The sequence below is a fragment of the Pelodiscus sinensis genome, chromosome 3 (assembly GCF_049634645.1).
Source record: "Pelodiscus sinensis isolate JC-2024 chromosome 3, ASM4963464v1, whole genome shotgun sequence".
In the NCBI taxonomy this organism is placed as follows: Eukaryota; Metazoa; Chordata; order Testudines; family Trionychidae; genus Pelodiscus; species Pelodiscus sinensis.
In genome coordinates this window covers 4,658,208-4,677,884 of record NC_134713.1, presented here as the reverse complement: position 1 = coordinate 4,677,884, position 19,677 = coordinate 4,658,208, and the positions used below count along the sequence as shown (strand labels likewise).

Here is a 19,677-nt window from a genome sequence, read left to right as displayed (position 1 = left end):
GGTTAACTCCAGCGACTGCTTCTTCCTTGCTCTTGGCCTAGCATCAAGCATCAGAGTGAGAACTCACTATTATTAGACCCTCTGCCCTTCAGAAAGTCTGCCTGTATTTTAAGATGCAACTTTATTTTGTGTCTGTTTAACACAGAAACTGCTTTGGTTTTCAAAGCTGAAATTTGGCAGTTGATCAACAATATGATCTCATTCCTTTTGTGCCTTTAGCTGAGCGAAAATGTGTTGAATGCAGCATAGAGATTGAATAAGAAATGGCTTACTGGATAACTAACAATATTTGGAAAGTGAGATTTGGGGAGAAGAGAGAAGGGCAGGGAGGCTGGCTCCAGGGGGAAAACACACATCTTTCTTTCCCCATTTTTCAGTACTTTCAGCATGGTGGAATGGCTACTCTCCTGGGCACGACTTTTTCCATACAAATGTCCACCCGCGCTCACCCCTTGTGGTCCTCAAAAATTGTTCAGGATTTGACTACTTGACCTCAATGGAAGATCCAAATTCCAGCCACCTGAAAGGGCTGGGCCCGCACCGCAGCAGTCTGATTTCTTGGCCTCCCGGGACGGCTGGGCCCATGGCACGGCAGCCCCAGCCCTCCGGGTGTCTGGGATTGATATGGCTTGACGGCTGGGGTTGGGCGGGGTGTGTCTGGAAGGGGAAGTTGTTGAAGGGGAATGGGATGTGGCTTAGGGTGGAATGTAAGCGGGGAATGGTCCAGCTATTGTGGGGAACTTTCCTGGCTTCTATACCACACCGGTGAAATGGACTAGTGAAAGGATCTGAGTCCCCGCTCCCGCTTCCTTTACCCCATGTCTTCCCTGATCCTGAGGGCTCCCCCTCCACTCTCCTGAGTAGCAGAGTCCTCGAAACCCCAACAAGGCTGGGCCCAGGTTTCCTGGGGCTTAATCCCTGACCTTGTAGTCACTAGGGGGCAGGAGTTAGGGTGTCCCTACTCCGAGGTGCTCTCTTCACACTGCATGCTTTCTTGGCCCAGTGATCATTTCATAAGGTTCAAAGCAAATACAATTTATTAAACATCAACTGATTAAAAAGAAAAGAATAAGAAAAAATGAGAATGGTTAAATGAGAACACACAGTCCTGCTCTGTGGCACGGGGACATCAAAACAGCAGTCTGCAGAGTGTAAGGACAGTTCACAGTCTCTTCCTTAGAGGCCCCTTAGAGGCCCTGGATGTGCTGCAGGGGGGCTGCAGGCTGGACACGCTTGCTCTGGCAGTGACCACACAGCCTCAAGCTCTAAGTGGCCAGACCCCTCTCCCAGTCTGGCCTGCTGGGCCTCTTGGCTGGTGATATCTCCCTGCCCAGAGCTTCTCCCCGCACTTTGCTGGTCCCAGCTGCTCACCACACCTAGCTGCAGGCTGTGCTGCTTTGCCAGTCTCCAGCTCCTTGCGTTGCTTCTCTGTCCCTTTTGGCTCTGAGCACTGCCAGTCTGCTGCTCAACACAGGGTCTGCGCTCCTTGGACTATGTGTGCCTGGCTCTGTTGCTGCAGGACTGCTTCTCTACACAGCCTGCTCCTCTTAGCTGTCTCTCAGCTCTCTCCTTGCTCAGAGAGACCCAGAACAATCCCAGCTCACAGGGAGGACGGGGCCTGGCCTCTTACTTTCCTCACTGGCCTGTCCAACCTGTCAGTCAGGCCGAGCTGGAGTGTTGGCTGCTTTCTATTGTCTCTGGGGTCTGTCAGTCTCAGGGCCCTGATTTCTCATGGACCCTTTCCCTTTTGATACTGGGAGCTGGTGAACCAAAAACTCCCACAGAGTTTTAGTAAGGGGCTAACAGTCCCCTTACAAGAGGATGCAGGTCTTGGAGTTACCTTCCCCAGCTGGGCCTTCACCCACTGCTTATGCCTAAATCTGTGCTAATAGGGGACCGTGGGGACAAAATATTGCTTCACCAGCTAGAAGGTATGCTTTTGTGTGGCAACAGGTTAGCTTTTATTCATGCTGTTCTGTAAGGGTATGTCTACACTGCACAGTTATTTTGGGATACCAGAGGTATCCCGAAATAGCTACCCTGCATCTACACAAGCCACCCGTTATTTCAAAATATTTTTCAAAATAATGGGCGCACTATATTGCCATCCTGGTAAACCTCATTGCACGAGGGATAAGGGATGGCTTGAAATAGTGCATTATTTTGAAATTTGGTGCTGTAGACACGCCAAATTTCAAAATACGCTATTTTGAAATAGATTTGAAATAAGATTACAATTTGCATAGTGCTAATTGCGTATCTTATTTCAAGTTCAGAGTGCTGCGTAGACACACCCTAAGTGTATGTGGTGCTTTCTAGGTTTCTCTGTATTCTAAGGGTTTTCCATTGTTAATTCTAGGTCCAATAATGCATGTTATAGGAATGCAATGCTAGAGTGGTCTGCAGTACCCTATAATACAAAAGTCTGAGAGGGGTAGCTGTGTTAGTAGCACCTTAGGAACTAACTAACTATATATAAGGAGAGAGAGAGAGGAAAAAAATCATGAGCTTTCATGGGCAAAACCCACTTCTTCAGATGAGATGATCTTGAGTGATGCAAGTAATTCTCTTTGTAGTCTGCCTGAGTTTGTCCTGCCTACCTCTTCTCAAATGGATGGTAGCCCTGTCTTTGCCTTGCTTCCAACTCATTTCATTGTGGAGCAAGTCACTAGAAATGGTAACTAAAGAAAGTGGTATATAGGTCATCTATTTTCACAATATTTAGTGTTTATCTTCTGAGCTCTTTGCAGACATAAGCTAATCCTCATATATTCCTGGAGAGGCGATAAATGATCGTGATTAGCATCATTTTACAGAGGGGTAAATGGAGGCATGGATTATTTTTACTCATCACCACAGAAAATCTATTGTAATCTGGATTTCTTATCCTGGAGACCTATGATTATAGAACCAGATGCCACCATTCTTAGTAGGGTTCTTCGTATACCAGTGAGCATGATTGATCATTGGTAGAGATGGATGTATCACTGATTCCCGTGACAGTAATGAGACTTAACATTTCAATTTTAAAATATACCTATTCTGGTGGAGAGGGTACTCACTGGCTGTCCTTTGTGGTCCTATAAACATCTGATTGTAACAGGAATCCTTGTAATGTGTCTGATGTTTAAATGTGAAGAATTATGTATCAGACATGGAGAACTGAGGGCCAGTTGAAATCAGTGGTGAATCTTTGATTGTCAATCAGATGAGGCCTTCGTGGTACTTGAAATATAAGAAAATATTTGAAAGATCGTATGGGAAATTCAGGGATTGCAGAGGGGGATTTTCCCTAATTGATCATATTTAATAATGTGGTCCCTGTTTTCTGCTCTCATAATGGTGGATTCGGGTTACTTTAATGTGTGTCTTATTTCTGTCTAGCCAGGCTTTTATAAAACATCAAGGTAGTATACAAGTTCAGTTATTAGCCGGGTAATGCAAAATGCTTCTACATTTTGAGCAAAAGTTAATGGTATTTTTTCTCTGACTTGTCTCTTACAGAATGGTAAATAACGCTGAAGACCCCCAAGAGGCTTTCTGACTTGCCCTCCCCATGTAAAGTATGCTCAGAACCTTTCCAGTAGTGTAAGTACAACACAAAGTTATTCCGGGAAAATTCAAAAGTTTATGTTTCTGTAGCTCAGTTTAAAGAGAACCAAGAAATGGTCACAACTGTGGTCAGGAGACTAATGCTTGTGAGTTTTAGGTTTGGGCTACACATAAAATTTATAGTGGCATAGCTGTGTCAGTCCAGGGTGTGAAAAACCCAAGTCCTTGGCCAGCGTAGATATGCCAATAAAAACCCCAGTGTTAATGCAGCTGTGCCAATAGAAGAGTGCTTCTGTCGGCAGAGCTAATGTTATTCAAGAGGCATCCCTACACTGTCAGAAAAACTCACTGTAAGGCCAGGACTACGCTCATGGAGAGGATCGATGCAAAATATGCAACTCCAGCTACGTGAATTGCTGGAGTCAATGTACCTTTGTCTGGGGCAGCCCCACAGTGGGAGGTCAGTGGGAGAAACACTCCCATCGATTTCCTGTACTCCTTGCGACAGTGAGGAATATTGGTGCCAATGGGGGCACCCTCAGCATTCGAATTAGCAGGCCTTTACAAGGCCTGCTAAATCAAACCCCAGAAGATCGATTGCCAGAACTTTGATCCTTTGGCACGTGGAGACGCGGCCTTGGTGTGAGCTGCATCTAGGCTGGGGGGGGCTTTGCCAGCACACCTGTGCCAACATAGACTCTATGGGTATGTCTAGACTACATGGCTTCGTCGACAGAGCCATGTAGATTTGTTTTTTTGGCAAAGGCAAATGAAGCCGCGATTTAAATGATCGCGGCTTCATTTACATTTACATGGCTGCCGCGCTGAGCCAACAAACAGCTGATCAGCTGTTTGTCCGCTCAGCGCACTAGTCTGGACGCTCCCCTGCCGACATCAAAGCCCTTTGTCAGCAGCCCCGGTAAACCTCATCCCACGAGGAATAACGGGGCTGCCGACAAAGGGCTTTGATGTCGGCGCGGGAGCGTCCAGACTAGCGCGCTGAGCGGACAAACAGCTGATCAGCTGTTTGTCGGCTAAGCGCGGCAGCCATGTAAATTTAAATGAAGCCGCGATCATTTAAATCGCGGCTTCATTTGCCTTTGCCTACAACCCTAATCTACATGGCTTCATCGATGGAGCCATGTAGTCTAGACACAGCCTATGGGATAGACATGGCCTTAGAAACTTGGAGGTGAATGATACAGCATTTTACGCTGGAAATCTTCTCACATCTCCCAGGCATAATGGTTAAACATCAGTGCTCTCAAACTGGTTTAGCATCCTTACTGTGATTTAATAGACGTGGATAGAGGCCATATAGGTGGTGATATATACGGAAAGCAAAAAGCCTAAGGAAGTGCCCATTAGAGAGCAAGTAATCGGTTGCACCCAGTCTAAATTGCAATATCTCCTCTGTTTGTCTTCTTGTCTCATCAGGTTTTTCAAGATAATGGTAAAAACAATATCAATGCCTGTGTCCTTACTCTGCACTGTGTCTTCGTTTTGATGTTGTGTGTCTCAAGCGTGTGAATTCAAAACACCTCAGAATTCAGGTGTCTTGAAAGCTGGGCTTTGAGTTAGGCCTCCGGATTTATGTGCCTAGATATGCCTAGATTTTCACCATAACAACCTCCAGCTCCCAACTGCACACAGTAAATGAGCCACCAGATGTAGAGTTTAGGAAATGTGCCAGATTGCCTGACTCTGGAAAGTGAAGCTTCTGTTCACAGACCAGGTAGCAAGAAGCAGGACTGAGAGAGTGTTTTGTGAATGTGCCCAATTCTGTGCTGGAAGAACTACCTCTAGGGCTCAGATCTATCTGTATAATCCCAAAGCCAGTGCAACCACAGATAGCTATGCTGTAATTCCAGCACGGCCTCTACTCCCTTTGTTACACCAGTATGTTACAGGCGGTGGATTTAGGATATGTCTACACTGCAACTGAAAACTTGAGGCTGGGCTGTGCTGTCTTGGCCTTGGGGAGCTGTTTAATTCCAGCATAGAGGTTCAGGTTTGGCTACAAACTGCGCTCTAGGATCCTGCAGGGTAGGAGGGTCCTGAGAGCCTGAACATCTTCACTGCAGTTAAACACCTTAGCTTGAGCCCAAGTCAGCTGGAGTGGACGAGGTTTTCCATTGCAGTGCAGACCTATGCTGAGCAATCACCTTTGCTGTGCATAGGCACAAAGACACCTTTAACTCTGAATCAGAGTCTTAACACAATTTTAATGTCTGGTTTGTAGATTTGTTGTCCTGGCTTAATTTCAATTACATTATCTCTTTAAATTCTCTATGCAGTTGTAGTTGGAGACGGTGCTTTTCAATGGCTTTTATACAATTGTTATGAAATGTAGTTGTGAGCTGTGAAATAGCTACTGTCTTCCACCCCAGAGGTGGCAGCTTTTCACCTGAGGATTAGAGGAAGACTGTTAGAATGGAGAAAAAACACATCACTTAAATGGAGTGTCAGGTTGAAAAAGTTTTCAAGACCAAACTATAGATTAATGTATTTAAAAGACTGAATAGGTTTATAAAAATAAGTCATAGAGAAGAAGAAAATGAAAGGCCATAGAACAATAGTGGTGGGAGGAACCAGCTATCAAATCTATTGCAAAGGCTTCCAGAAATGAAGTTAATTTTGCGGTTCTTTATCAGGCCAGGAAAAAGCTTTCTCACAGAAGCAAGGAATACAAGTCTAGGGCAGAATTGTAGAGCTGTACTAGACTTGAGAGCTCAGTAGTACAAGAATCAGATCACAACTCTGAAACCAATTCCCTCTGTGACTAAAAACAAATCCAATCTCTGTATCAATTTTCCCATCTGTACAGTGGGGTGAATGATCTGCTCTCCTCCCAGTGCATATTAGGATGGAATATTTGTTGCATGTTTTGGCCTGTATCCCACAATTCAATGATTATATGTTTGATGCCTGATGGGACTGGACAGTTTGAACACCCTCACTCTCAGGGGAGCCATGGTCTCCAGGCCAGTGATTACAATGCATTGAGACTAATGGGTCTAACTATTCACACAATAGAGCAGGCATCAGGGATGCATTCTCCTGGTTAAGCTCCTGCTGACTGGGGTGAGGGGGGTGGGAACAGGCTGAATGATCCCTGTCAGAGAGAACCAGTTTTAGAGCTTGTCTACAAATGGAGTTATTCAGGAGTAATGATGTCTCCATGTGTTGACAAGCCCAGAAAGAACAGCAGGGCGTGCTGTGAGTGGCAACCGTTGTGGGTCACAGAAAGATCGGGGATTGCTAGGAGAATGGAAGCAGTTTCTGATCTATTCCCAGTCTAATTGAAGAGGAAAGCCTATCTAACACAGACCTAGTCTACACTGTAAACTGTTATTGGTATAGTAACATTGCTTAGGAATGTGATTTAAAAAAAAGCACAATATTTTTATGCTGGCAGAAAGCCTAATGTTGACACGGTGATGTCAGCAAAAAAGTGTGTTTGCCACTATAGTTTTTGTTCTGATATAAGCTATGCTGGCAAAAGTACACCTTTCTGGGGTAAGTTGTATCTACACTACAATTTCCTGCTGTATCTGTACTGATAGAGCTATACTGCCAAACTCTTTCTAGGGTAAACAAGGCCTTTCCTTGCAGTGAAGGGTAAGATCACGGGAGTCTAAATATGTATGTCAGTTGTTTGTTTAAAATAGTTTATTTCTCGTATGCTTTGTTCTAACTACTGAGTAAAAATACATGGTTTTAAGAACACCCGCGATCACTATCACTGATCACTGGTTCCCAAGGGTAGGGTTACCAGGTGTCCAGTTTTTGCCCAGACAATCCGTTTTTTCAGGCCCCTGTCTGGTTTAAAAAAAAAAAAAAACCCACTCACACAGAAAACAGGTATTTTCTGATTCTCTCAGATGGAAGGCTGGCGGAGGGAAGCGAGGCATGCAGGGATTCTTAAAGGCGCAGCGCCCCCCCCCTTTTTTTGTGCTCAACCAAGCTTGGTCTCCCGTTTTTTTGTTTCTTTGTTTTTCTGTTTTGTTTTGTTTTTGCCATGTGCGGGATTTTTGGTGACAGCAGCTGGCATGCCTACCCAAGGGGAGCAACTACAAATGCCTGAAACCCAGTCTGGCCTGCAGGGTGATAAGCAATTGATATATGCCAGGCAGTGTGTATTTTGGTCCTGGTCTTGAAATGCAAAGTCCCTGCTCCACCACAGACTTTCTGTGTGACCTTGGGCAAGTCCATCCCTACCCAGTTAGTGGGGGAGAATAGCACTTCCCTGCCTCAAAGAATGCTGTGTGCACTACAATGATGGGGGCCATATAAATACCTAAAATTAGGGATGTTAAATATTGGTTAATTGAATAATCGAGTAACTATTTTTTTTGGTTAGTCGACTATTCTGTGGTCCCTGTGGGCGGGGCCAGCACCCAGTGTGCTCCGGTCCCCTCCCGGGGAGCCCCTACCACGCTGCAGCTCTACATTTAATGTGTATTAGGATCTGTACAGGCAGGCAATGCAGCTTAGTTCCAGCTCGTGTCAGGTCCAGGACCTCTCCTAGACAGGGGCTGCTGCCACCCCTTGCTGCTGCCTCTGTATCAGAGGCAACAGCATGGGCTGCCAGATGGGAGCTGGTCCCCGAGGAAAGCCAGTTTAAAAAAACAGCTCCCCTTCCGGACTGGCTGCTTGTCGCCCCATGCTGCTGCTTCTGATATAGAAACAGCAGCACGGGGTGGCAGGAGCCCCTGTCCAGGAGGGGCCTGAGCTCCCAGACTTGGCGCGAGCCGGAACTGAGCCTGACTGCCTGCCCACTCAGGTCCTAATATACTTTAAATGCAGACCCACAGTGGGGTAGGTCCTGGACCCGGTGTGAGCCAGGACTGAGCCAGGCTGCCCTATGCGTGTAATCTGTAGCATTAACCTATAAGCTTTTGCTTATCGGTTTATCAGTTAATCGACTTCGCGACCTAAGATAGAGTAGTATTGTGAAATTCCACCCTGGAAAGGTAAAGGGGAGAGGGGAGTGAACTCAGACTGGAAGGGAACAGCAACACAGCTAGAACGTAATCTGCGACAGTTGTAGAAATGCAACGTACTGATCAGGCATCTAGATGGGACTGTGTTTCTCTACCACTGTGATTCGTCTCGCCATTGGATTGGGGAAATCGCTTTGGGGCATTGAAACGAGATAGCCCTCAGTATAACTCCCAAAACACAAGTCCCGTCGTCCACTGTCACAGGCCTCGAGATCTTTGCAGCCCTCTCCAGGCACAAACAGTTCTCTCCTTTGGCTCCTTAGTGAAAGACCTCCTCTTCTATCCTTTGTTCGGAAGCCAGGCCGCAGTCTCTGCATCAGGTCTTTATACTGTGCTAATCACTGTAGTATCGGAGGTATGTCTACACAACAGCTGAGAGGGGGCCTCCCAGACAGATGTGCAGGCTCTGATCAAGTGAGCATGCTGAAAACGACCGTGTGGCTACAGCTACTCAGCCTGGCTGCCTGAGTACATAACTAGGGAGTCTATGCCAAGCGGCTTACCATGCCACTGCAGCCACACTGCTACTTTTAGTGTACTAGCTCAAGCAGAGCTAACGTATGTCAGCCTGCATTAGGAAGCATACTTCCAGCTACTGAGGAATGCTTTCCGGTACTGCGTTATATGACATAGTTCTCATCTGTCACCCGTTGTTGCTTGTCTTGGAGTCTCCCTGGGGGGAGAAGTGTGTGCAGAATAGTGTCTTGTTTGGGTAGGATTTTTTTTTAATGTACATGTTGCTTTGTGTTTATGTACAAGAAGACAAGGTCAAATAAACGTGCCTTGCATGTGGAGTGGAAAACGGTAAGGTTTATGACGGTCCTTAATTCCTGGGAGAGTTCATTCTACTGCTCAGCCATTGCCCTTCCCTGTGTTCAGTAGTCCTCCTACAATGCACAGCAAAGAAATAGTGACGTCCTCCCTAGACACATCAGCTTTCTTTCCTACCACCTGGTTTGAGGCACCAACAATGGTAGCTCTGATTTGACACATGGAGAACTTGAGGAGCAGAGAGATTAAAGCCTGGTCTACATCTAAAATGTAGGTCCAGCTAGCTATGTCTGCCAGGTGTGAAAATCCCAAGCGATGTTGTTAAGCCCCCTACGGTCTGGTATAGACACGACTAGGTCAGTGGAAGTTTTCTCAAGGATTTCCCGGTAATGTGTAACCCCCCTTTCATCGCTGTAGCAAGTGTAGAGCAGCATAGCTGTAGCTGTGTAGCAGAATCCCCTACGTCTCTTTCCAAGACCACAGAGGAAGTAGATGTCAGAGCTGGTAGTAGAATTTAGGAATTTCAGACTCTTAATCCTGTGATCAGTAAGAAGTAAATATTTTTGTAAGTCGGCGTATGGAAATAATCTGTTTTTATGTAGCGCTGTTTGTCTGTGTGGAACATCTCAAAGGATATGCCTAGACTACATGCCTCTGGCAACAGAGGCATGTAGATTACGCTATCCGGCATAGGAAAATGAAGCGGTGATTTAAATAATTGCCGTTTCATTTAAATTTAAATGGCTGCCGCGCTGACCCGATCAGCTGTTCGTCAACTCAGCGCGCTAGTCTGGACGTTCCGCGGTTGACATCAAAGGTATTTGTCGACCGCCCCGGTATGCCTCGTGGGATGAGGTTTACTGGGGCGGTTGACAAATACCTTTGATGTCGACCGCGGAGCGTCCAGACTAGCGCGCTGAGTCGACGAACAGCTGATCGGGTCAGCGCGGCAGCCATTTAAATGTAAATGAAGCTGTGATTATTTAAATCGCCGCTTCATTTTCCTGTGCCGGGTAGCCTAATCTACATGCCTCTGTCGCCAGAGGCACGTAGTCTAGACATACCCAAAGTGCTTTCCAAAGAGGGGAGAACACGGTCCTCCTTTTACAGAGCAGAAACTGCCACGGGGCTTAAGTCACTTGCCCAAGGTGACCGAAAATGTCACTGGTAAAACTAGAGCGCAAGTCTGCGTAATACCAACCTGCCTCTGTCCACTGGACCACAATTGACCAATTGTGGAGAATTCCAAAGACTAAATAGAACAATTTGGGATGGTTTGTTTTAAGCTACTTCAAAAAACCAGGGGACCCTTTAAAGGAGTGATGTGCTAATAGGCTGAGAGTAGAATATCAACTATGTTGTATGGTTTGTGTAGCAGTGAGTATTTGATTACGTTGGATTTATTTTCAGAAGTTTGACTGTTCTTATTAACTGTCACCAGTTTGATCGAAAGCATATGGCAGTGTTCTTTATTCATAAGGCAGTGTTTAGCATTCCTAAGCAGATCAGCAATGCTTCCACTCTGTAGATCAGTTTAAAGGCTGATTTCACTACTCTGCAATCTTAGGTTTTGTTTTCTTAGGACTAGAGCAATGGTTGGAAGTGTGGCATTTATGTTTGTGAATCAGGATGAATGGGAGTGGACAGACTCCTCTGAACATCAGAATTAAGGGATGCAATTGTAAAAGCTAAGTATGCTATTTTACGTGTAGGGAAGGGATGAGAAAGTGTAACTGTGTACACAGTTAACCGATGAGCCTGGGTTCATCGATTAACCTTCATGGTTACACACAGGCTGCCGGTAAGCGCAGGGAGCCAGCTTAAAAGCCAGCTCCCCGCATGCACTGGCTCCCAGGGATCCGTCTGCCCCTTCCCCCAGGTGTGATCGTGTAACTGCTGACATATTCAGTGGTTACACTGTTACTTAACTAAACACATTTTAATATCCCTAGTATTTATCGATACGATGAACACTTAAGGCTTGTAAGGCTTCACTGGTAAAACACATTGAAGTAGCTGCAGTTATTATTACTCTACATAAGTGTTATGAAGAAGTGATTCATATGCTTAGCTCTTAATTGCAACCCAGCATTCATAACACTCACTGACTGTAGCTTCAAAGGTGTTGTTATCACACTCTTGTCTTCATTTCCACAGTAAATCGACCTAAGTCAGCTTCCTGAAGGGGGGTTCCAGAGAAGATGGAGCTAGGCTATTCTCAGTGGTGGCAGATGGCAGAACAAGGAGCAATGGTCTTAAGTTACAGTGGGGGAAGTCTAGGTTGGATATTAGGAAAAACTATTTCATTAGGAGGGCAGTGAAGCACTGGGATGGGTTCCCTAAGGAGGGGGTCGAATCTTCATCCCTGGATGTTTTTAAGTCTCGACTTGACAAAGCCCTGGTTGGGATGATTTAGTTGGGGTTGGTCCTGCTTTGGGCAGCGGGTTGGATTCGATGACCTTCTGAGGTCTCTTTCAGCCCTAGGATTCTATGATTCTCAATTACATTACTCCAGTTAAGTGAATAACGTAACTGAAGTTACCATGGTTTAGGCCAGCTTATTGCGGTGTCTACTCTATGCTCTGTCAACAGGAGACGCTCTCTCACCAGCTTACCTTACTCTGCCATCAACTTAGCGGGTCTTCACTAGACTGGCTAAATTGATAATGCTGCTTTGATCATAGCAGTGCCGATCTATCAGTCAGTCAGAGTAGACGTGGTCTTAATATAGCACATAGGATTCTGGAGCATATCTGTGTAATGTAAAATTCTGTTTAATCAGTTAACCAGTAAAACGTCACGTTTAACCTCTTAAACAGGGTTCTGCGAGTGGGGAGCTGCTCCAGCCAGGTTGGGCCTGCTATAGGTGGAGGGCAGCCTCAGCAGGGTCAAAAGCAGAAGCACTGGGGAGCCTGGGGCAAGCTAGGGACCCCCCCCCCCCCGGCTCTTGTACATTTCAAAAGCAGGGAGCGTAGGGCCTGTGGGGAACTGCCTGAGTCCCCCGCTAGCTGTGCTCCCCAAGGCACTTCCAGCAGGGCTCTTGCTACATTTCAAAGGTGGAGGCGCCCTTATCAACTAATCGAATAGTCGATGGAAATTACATCAACTATTCGATTAGTTGATTAATCTAAATTTAACATCCTTATGTGGCAGCTTAACTTATTCCTACGGCCTCTCTTACCTACAGGTAGATGGTAAATAACCTTGAAATCTCTTTCTTTTAGAGTGAGTAGCAGACTGTTAGAGAGATGGTGTCGCTAATCTTTGTTTGTCAGAAGCTAGGAATGGGTGACATGGACTTGATGAATCCTTGTTCTGTTCATTCCCTCTGGGGCACTTGGCATTGGCCACAATCGGAAGACAGATGGACCTTTGGTCTGACCCAGTATCACTGTTCTTATGTTATGTTACCAAATTATGGAGAGCTAGTAACATTATTCACCATATGTTCCATGCTGGCTGTTGTATGGAGAGATCATAGCTTTGAACGGAGCTGTCGTGCTTGAGCTCTTTGCAGGGATGAGATGCGCTAGTGAATCAGTAAAGCTGAAAGGTAGAAAAGAGAGGGGAGAAAACGAAGAGACTAGAGGGTTGAAGCCTCTCCTTGATGACTGCAGATGTATATAAAATGTCTTAGGAAAGACTAAAAAGTGGACAGCGGGGATGGTTGAAGGCAGAATAGACTTTCACATCAAAGCCATTGGTTGAAATCCAGCTTGAATCAGTTATGCCACTAAATTGTTATCGGCTCCTGCCAGTTAGCTGATGTGCAATGAGTCATTTGGTCTCTGTCCAACTGGACAAATAAATTGCATCACTATCATAAAAAGCCCCACCACAATTGTTAGCAAGTGATACCCTTGCTGGGTGCTCTCTTCAGAAAGGAGTAAGATTCAAGGGCACTTTATTGGGGTGGCATGAGAGAAGCTTGTACAGCACAATATCTGTTTTGTGGCTATAGGAATATAGTCTCTGAGGCTGTAAGGTCAGCATTTCTCATACGCCTAATGTTCACAAACACGGAATAAAAACTCTGTGGTTAAGAAGTTCATATCCTCGACAAACTGCAAGCAGCTGTGTTGATCAAACTTCTCTCTGGTTAGCTGTTTATCTTGCTCTGTGCTAGATAGACATTATCCAGTGAATATGTTACCATTTTATCGTTAATAGGCTCATACCTCACTGTTGGGCTTGTTTAGTTTAGAAAAGAGAAGACTGAGAGGGGGCATGATAGCAGATTTCAAGTATCTAAAAGAGTGTTACAAGGAGGAGGGGGAAAAATTGTTCTCCTTAGTCTCTGATGATAGGGCAAGAAGCAATGGGCTTAAATTGCAGCAAGGGAGGTTTAGGATGGACATTAGGAAAAAGTTCCTAACTGTCAGAGTGGTCAAACACTGGAATAAATTGTCTAGGGAGGTTGTGGAATCTCTATCACTGGAGATATTTAAGAGCAGGTTTGACAGACATCTATGAGGAATGATTCTAGATGGTGCTTGGTTCTGCCGTGAGGGCAGGGGACTGGATTTGATGATCTCTTGAGGTCCCTTCCAGTTCTAGCATTCTATGATTCTATGATTAAATGTAATTGTAAAGGCAGAAAGCAAATCGTATGTTGAAGTCAAGGGACAAGGTCATGTTTAGTGGCACCCAGAAAACTGTAATCTGTTGCAAATAATCTTTTTATAAAACCGAATTAAGATTTAGATGACATGCTTGATGGGATGAAGAATAATGCTGTTACCCGTGACAGCAATTTGTCCTATATATTCCAGTTGTGTCTCAGAACATGTCTGCATTTTGTAGGTCACAATTGACATGAGTTTATTAGAATTGGGATTCAAAAATTGTCCAAGTTTAGGCTCTGGTTCTCAACATTTTGGCTTCAGCCCAGGTCTAGATTATGTACATCAGTGGTCCCCAACCTTTAGAGGCTCCCGGGTGCCTGGGGGCGGGGCCACTGCCGTGCCGGGCGCCCGGGGGCGGGGCCGCGCGTCCTGGGGCATGCCAGGGGCGGGGATGCCCTTGCACTTGGCGCCGGCATGTGCCCCGGGGCTGGGGCCGCCCAAGCGCCTTGTGCCGTGGGCCTGGGGCCGGCGCCGCCGCCCGAGCCGTGCACCTGGGGCCGGCACAGGCGCCATGTGCCCGCATGTGCCCCAGGGCTGGGGCCGCCCGAGCGCCACGCGCCTGGGGCCGGCGCCTCCAGTGTGCCGCGCTCCGGGGGCGGGGCCAGCCCAGGTTGTCGGCGGGCGCACACAAATGCCCCGGCGGGTGCCATGGCGCCCGCGGGCACCGCGTTGGGGACCACTGATGTACATTGTATCAAATGGATGTAGTGCCTTGCATCAAAAAGCATAGTCATTTCTGCAGTCTCATAAGTCTTGCAGCACTTGTGGGGTAGAGCACTGCATTTTAAAGGAGACTGCCAGACCCAGAGGACCTGAGGAAAAAATCTCTGTAGGGATAGCCAGTGTACCTTGCATTTATTATTTAGCCGGCAGGCTGGAGAGACATCACCACTTGTGGCTATTAAGGAGCCCAGAACTCTCTAAAAAAAATAGGGTTATTAGCCATTGTGTTCTGGCCTAATTCCTATTTGAATAATTAAATTCCCTTAGACATATCAGGGGTGGGGTGAGGAGGCATACTGAAATTTCTGAATGAGGGAAAACTGGAAAGAAGAGGGCAGGTGATCCCATAAATTGGTGGTTATTCTAGTACTTAAGATTCACCAAGCCAGCAACAAAACATCTTCTACAATCCTTTACTGGTTACCCAGAAACAGATTCCTTGAAACATTCCAGCCTTGGGCTTCCACACAGACAGCCAAGTCAAATATGATGAGAGTTATTGAAAAAAAATTTCATCTTATAAAAAGTTCTACCAACCCCAAAGGAGCAGACACATTGCCCACCGAGTCAATTAATATTTCAGATCTTACCCAAATACATGCTTACCGCATATTTTTATTAACTAAACTAAAATGTATTTTAAAAGAGGAGAGAGAGGGGATTGGTTAAAAGTTCATTATACATATAGATATGAATAAAGTTCATAGGTCAGTTTCATAGTAGAGTTGTGGAACTTCTGAGATGTAAAAAAAGTTCTTTCAAAATTATTTCCATAGGTCCTCAGTCTTGGGTCTCAGAGTTCCCCAATGAAGCTTGAGCAAATCTGAGATACAGGATCAAGGCCCAAGAGTTCTTTTTATAGTTACTGGAAGCCTCTTGACAGCGTGTCAAGAGCTCCCCTCTTGGGTGGAGCATTGCGGCTTTGAAGTAGAATCACGTATTTACTATGTATACACAGGTACCAAGTTTCATTCATCAGCATAAGGTAATTATCCATTAAGCAATTCATAGGCAGTTTGTAGTAAACTTCAAAGAGCAATATAGACAATGATATTATTACACCCAGGCTTCATCTACATGTTAATATTTCCATTTGATCTCTGAATAATAGATATAGCAACAGACAGGAACCATCTGTTCACATGGTTAACGTCTAACAAGAGGTAAATAAATACATACAATTAGTATTACCCCTAATTCTCTAACAATACAGGTTTGCATTTCAAAGCTCTAGTCTGTCTAACATGGAATGGCCCTAATTACCATTCACATACTTTTCTAATATGTCTCTAATCTAGAGGTTGAATTTGGGTTGCTTAGCCTTTTGGTTGCTTAGCTTTTTCTGGCTCGGTGTCACAGTATCATTCAATTTCAATTAGACATGGAGTTCTTATTCTTTTCCTGCTGTACACTTATTTTTAAGGTTGCTCCGAGATGTTACACATCTGCTGCATTCTACCATTTAGAACTTCAGTGATCGGTAAAGATATTTTTGTGTCCTTGTGGGCAAAGGCCCGTTCCTTGGTGGGGCATATTCACGAAGAATGTAAGAATGGCCATACTGGGTCAGACCAATGGTCCATCTAATCCAGTGTCCTGACTTCTGAAAATGGCCAATGGTAGGTGCTTCAGAGGGCATGAGCAGAACAGGTAATCATTGAGGGATCTAACCCCTGAGATGTATTACCAGCTTCTGGCAGAGGCTAGGGATGCTTCAGAGCACAGTTTGCATCCCTGTTCTTCTTGGCTAATAACCACTGACGGACTTGTCCTCTGTGAATATATAGTTCTTTTTTTGAGTCCTGTTATCATCTTGTCCTTCACAACATCCGAGTTCCACAGGTTGACTGTTCATTGACTGCCTTTCCTTTGTTTTAAACCTGCTGTCTATTCATTTCATTTGGTGACCCCCTAGTTCTTAGTTTTTGAGAGAGAGGAAATAACACTTTCTTATTTACCTTCTCCACACCAGTCATGATTTTACAGACCTCTATCATACCCCCCCCTTATAGGGATGTTACATTTAGATTAATGGGCTAATTGAATAGTTAATGCAGGGCCCAGGGCTTTTTCTACATTTCAAAGGCGAAAGCGCTACAGGGAGCATGGGGCCAGCAGGGGAATCAAGTAGTCCCCCACTAGCCCCGTGCTCCCCGTGGCGTTTCAAAGTGGCAGCACCACATGGGGCCCAGGGTCAGCTGGGACTCCAGGCTGCACGCGATGTTTCAAAACAGCAGACCTCGGGCTCCATGTGGTGCTGCCGATTTGACACACCGTGTGCAGCCAGTTGGCCCTGGGCTGCATGCAGAATTTCAAACCTGCAGCACCACGTGGAGCGCAAGGTCTGGCCCCCAACTCCATGTGGCGCTGCCGCTTTGAAGCGCCTCCTTCCCCCTCCCCTCCCCTGCTGCCTCTTTCTTATAGATGCAGCAAGGAGGGGAAAGCGACTAGTCGACTAGTGTGTTGACTATCTGATAAGCATTTGATTATTGGATAGTCGACTAGTCATTTACATCCCTACCCCCTTAGTCATCTCTTTTCCAAGCTGAAAAATCAGTCTTCTTAATCTCTTCTCATATGAAAGTTGTTTCATCGGCCTAATCATTTTTGTTGCCCTTTTCTGTACCTTTTTCAATTCCAATATATCATTTTTTAGATCAGGTTACCATGAATGTATCAATGGGCGATATATTATCTATCCCTTTCTTAATGGTTCCCAACATTGTTACCTTTTTTTGACTGTTGCTGCACATTGAGTAGATGCTGGAGGTGTTGCCACACCCCACCCCAGGGCGAAGAGCAGAAGACAGGTCCTCCTGACCTATCTTCTGCTGCAGCCAATCAGGACCCATCAAGCTGGCATAAAAGAAGCTGCTGGGCTGGGACCTGGCAGTTCCTCACTGGAGCTCAGCCTAGTCAGACCTAGGGATTTAGTGGGAAGAGAGGGGCCCCTTGGACAGCTCCAAGTGTGAGCTGGACTTCAGACCTGGTCCAGCAGCTGAAGACTGGCCATGATAGACTCCAATAAATTGCAGAACCTGGACAAGGTGTGGTGAGAGCTTGACCTCAGAGCCCTGAGAGAGAGGCTTGGATGGAGCAGCTTCTTGGGGAAGGGGACCTGGGGAGCGAGGTAGCAGTGAATGGCAGTGACAGTTAGCGGGCAACTGCTGCTTACAGGGTGCCTGGGTCAGGACCCAGAAGAATGTGTGGGCCTGGGTCCCCCACGACCTCCAGCACCTACAAAAAGGGGGTAAGAAGAAGCCTGGTCCCAGGTGACCGACAAGAAAAGCCTTGTGGGACACCTCCACTCCCAGAACCAGTCAGGGTGGAGAAGTTACGGACACACCCTCTGCCACAAAGGGGCACCCACGAGAGGGTGAGCCCCTTCACAGAGTGTTTTCAGAGAACTATCCACAGTGACTCCAAGACCTTTTCCTGGAGTGGCCAGAGCTCATTTAGACCCCATCATTGTGTATATATATATCTTTGTAATTGTTTTCCAATGTGCGTTACTTTGCATGTAACAACATTCATCTGCCAGTCCAGTCACCCAAGTTTAGAGGTCATAAGAACATAAGAACGGCTGTACTGGGTCAGACCAAAGGTTCATCTAGCCCTGTAGCCTGTCTGAGTTCTGGGGTCTGAGCTCCCAGACCTTGTGCAAGCCAGAATTGAGCCTGCCCACCTGGCTCCTAATACACTTTAAATGCAGAGACACAGCGGGGGTAGGTCCCGGACCCAGCACAAGCCGGGACTGAGCCGTGCTGCTGGCCAGCCTGCTAAAAAATGTACTGCTGAGGTGAGGGGGAATGTGTGTGGTCTATAGCAGTAACCTATGCGCTTTTGCTTATTGGTTAATCGGTTAATCGACTACACTATTACATCCCTAGGTGGGGCCACCACTAGTTACCTCTCCATTTTGAAAACTGACCATTTATTCCTACCCTTTGTTTCCTATTTTTTAACTCGTTATTGAACCATTAGAGAACCTTTCTTCATATCCCATGACAGCTTACTTTGCTTCAGAGTCTTTGGTGAAGGATTTTGTCAGAAGCACTCTGAAAATCTAAGTACACTTTTTCCACTGGCTCCCCCTTGTCCGCAGGCTTGTTGACCCCCTCAAAAAATTCTAGTAAATTGGTGAGGCATGATTTCCTTTTACACAAACCATGTTGATTCTTCCCCAGCAAACTGTCTTCATCTCTGTGTCTGATAATTCTGTGTTTTACTATAGGATCAACTAATTTGCCTGGTACTGAAGTTAGACTTACCAGCCTGTTACTGCTAAACCCTTTTTAAAAGTCAGTGTTGCATTAGCTATCCTCCAGTCATCTGGTACAGAAGCTGATTTAAATTACAACTTATGTACCACAGTTAATAGTTTTATAATTTCACATTTAAGTTCCTTCAGAACTCCTGGGTTGAATACTGTCTGGTCCTGGTGACTTTTTACTGTTTAATATTTCAGTTTGTTCCAAAACCACTTGTAATGATGCCTCAACTTGGGACAATTCTTTAGGTTAGTCACCTAAAAAGAAAGGCTCAGGTTTGGAATCTTCCTCGCATCCTCATTTGTGAAAACCAAAGGAAAGACTTCATGTAATTTTCCCTGACTGCTACTTTAATATCTCCATTGTCCAGTGACTTTACTCGTTATTTAGCAGGCTGTTTCTTTTTGAGTCTTTGGCTAGCTATTTTTCAAAATCTTTTTGTGCCTTCCTAATTATATTTTTACACTTGACTTGCCAGAGTTTATGCTCCTTTCAGTTTTACTCCCTGGGATTTAACTTCCACTTTAAATAATGTCTTTTTGTCTCTAATTGCTTCTTTTACTTTGTTGTTAAGCCACAGTGGCACTTTTTTAGTCCTCTTAGTATGGTTTTTTTTTTAAATTTGGGATATACATTTATGTAGAACCTCTGTTATGATGTCTTCTAAAAGTTTCTGTGCAGCTTGCAGGGTTTTCACTTTCGGAACTGTACTTTTAATTTCTGTTTAAT

The 19,677-nt window shown here is 45.5% G+C and overlaps 1 protein-coding gene across 13 annotated transcripts in view; it reads left to right on the top strand.

Annotated features, from left to right (window-relative positions):
- The window catches only part of HMBOX1 (homeobox containing 1), a 161,376-nt gene that overhangs the window by 62,723 nt on the left and 78,976 nt on the right, over positions 1-19,677 (top strand). For all 13 annotated transcript variants that reach the window (XR_001369105.3, XM_025190995.2, XM_006135576.3 and 10 more), the window contains one exon: positions 3,505-3,588. Coding sequence is in view for 12 of the 13 variants with exons in the window: in XM_025190995.2 (XP_025046780.1) it covers positions 3,566-3,588 (23 nt within the window). In the remaining variant the exon portion in view is untranslated. The remainder of the gene's footprint in view (positions 1-3,504; positions 3,589-19,677) is intronic.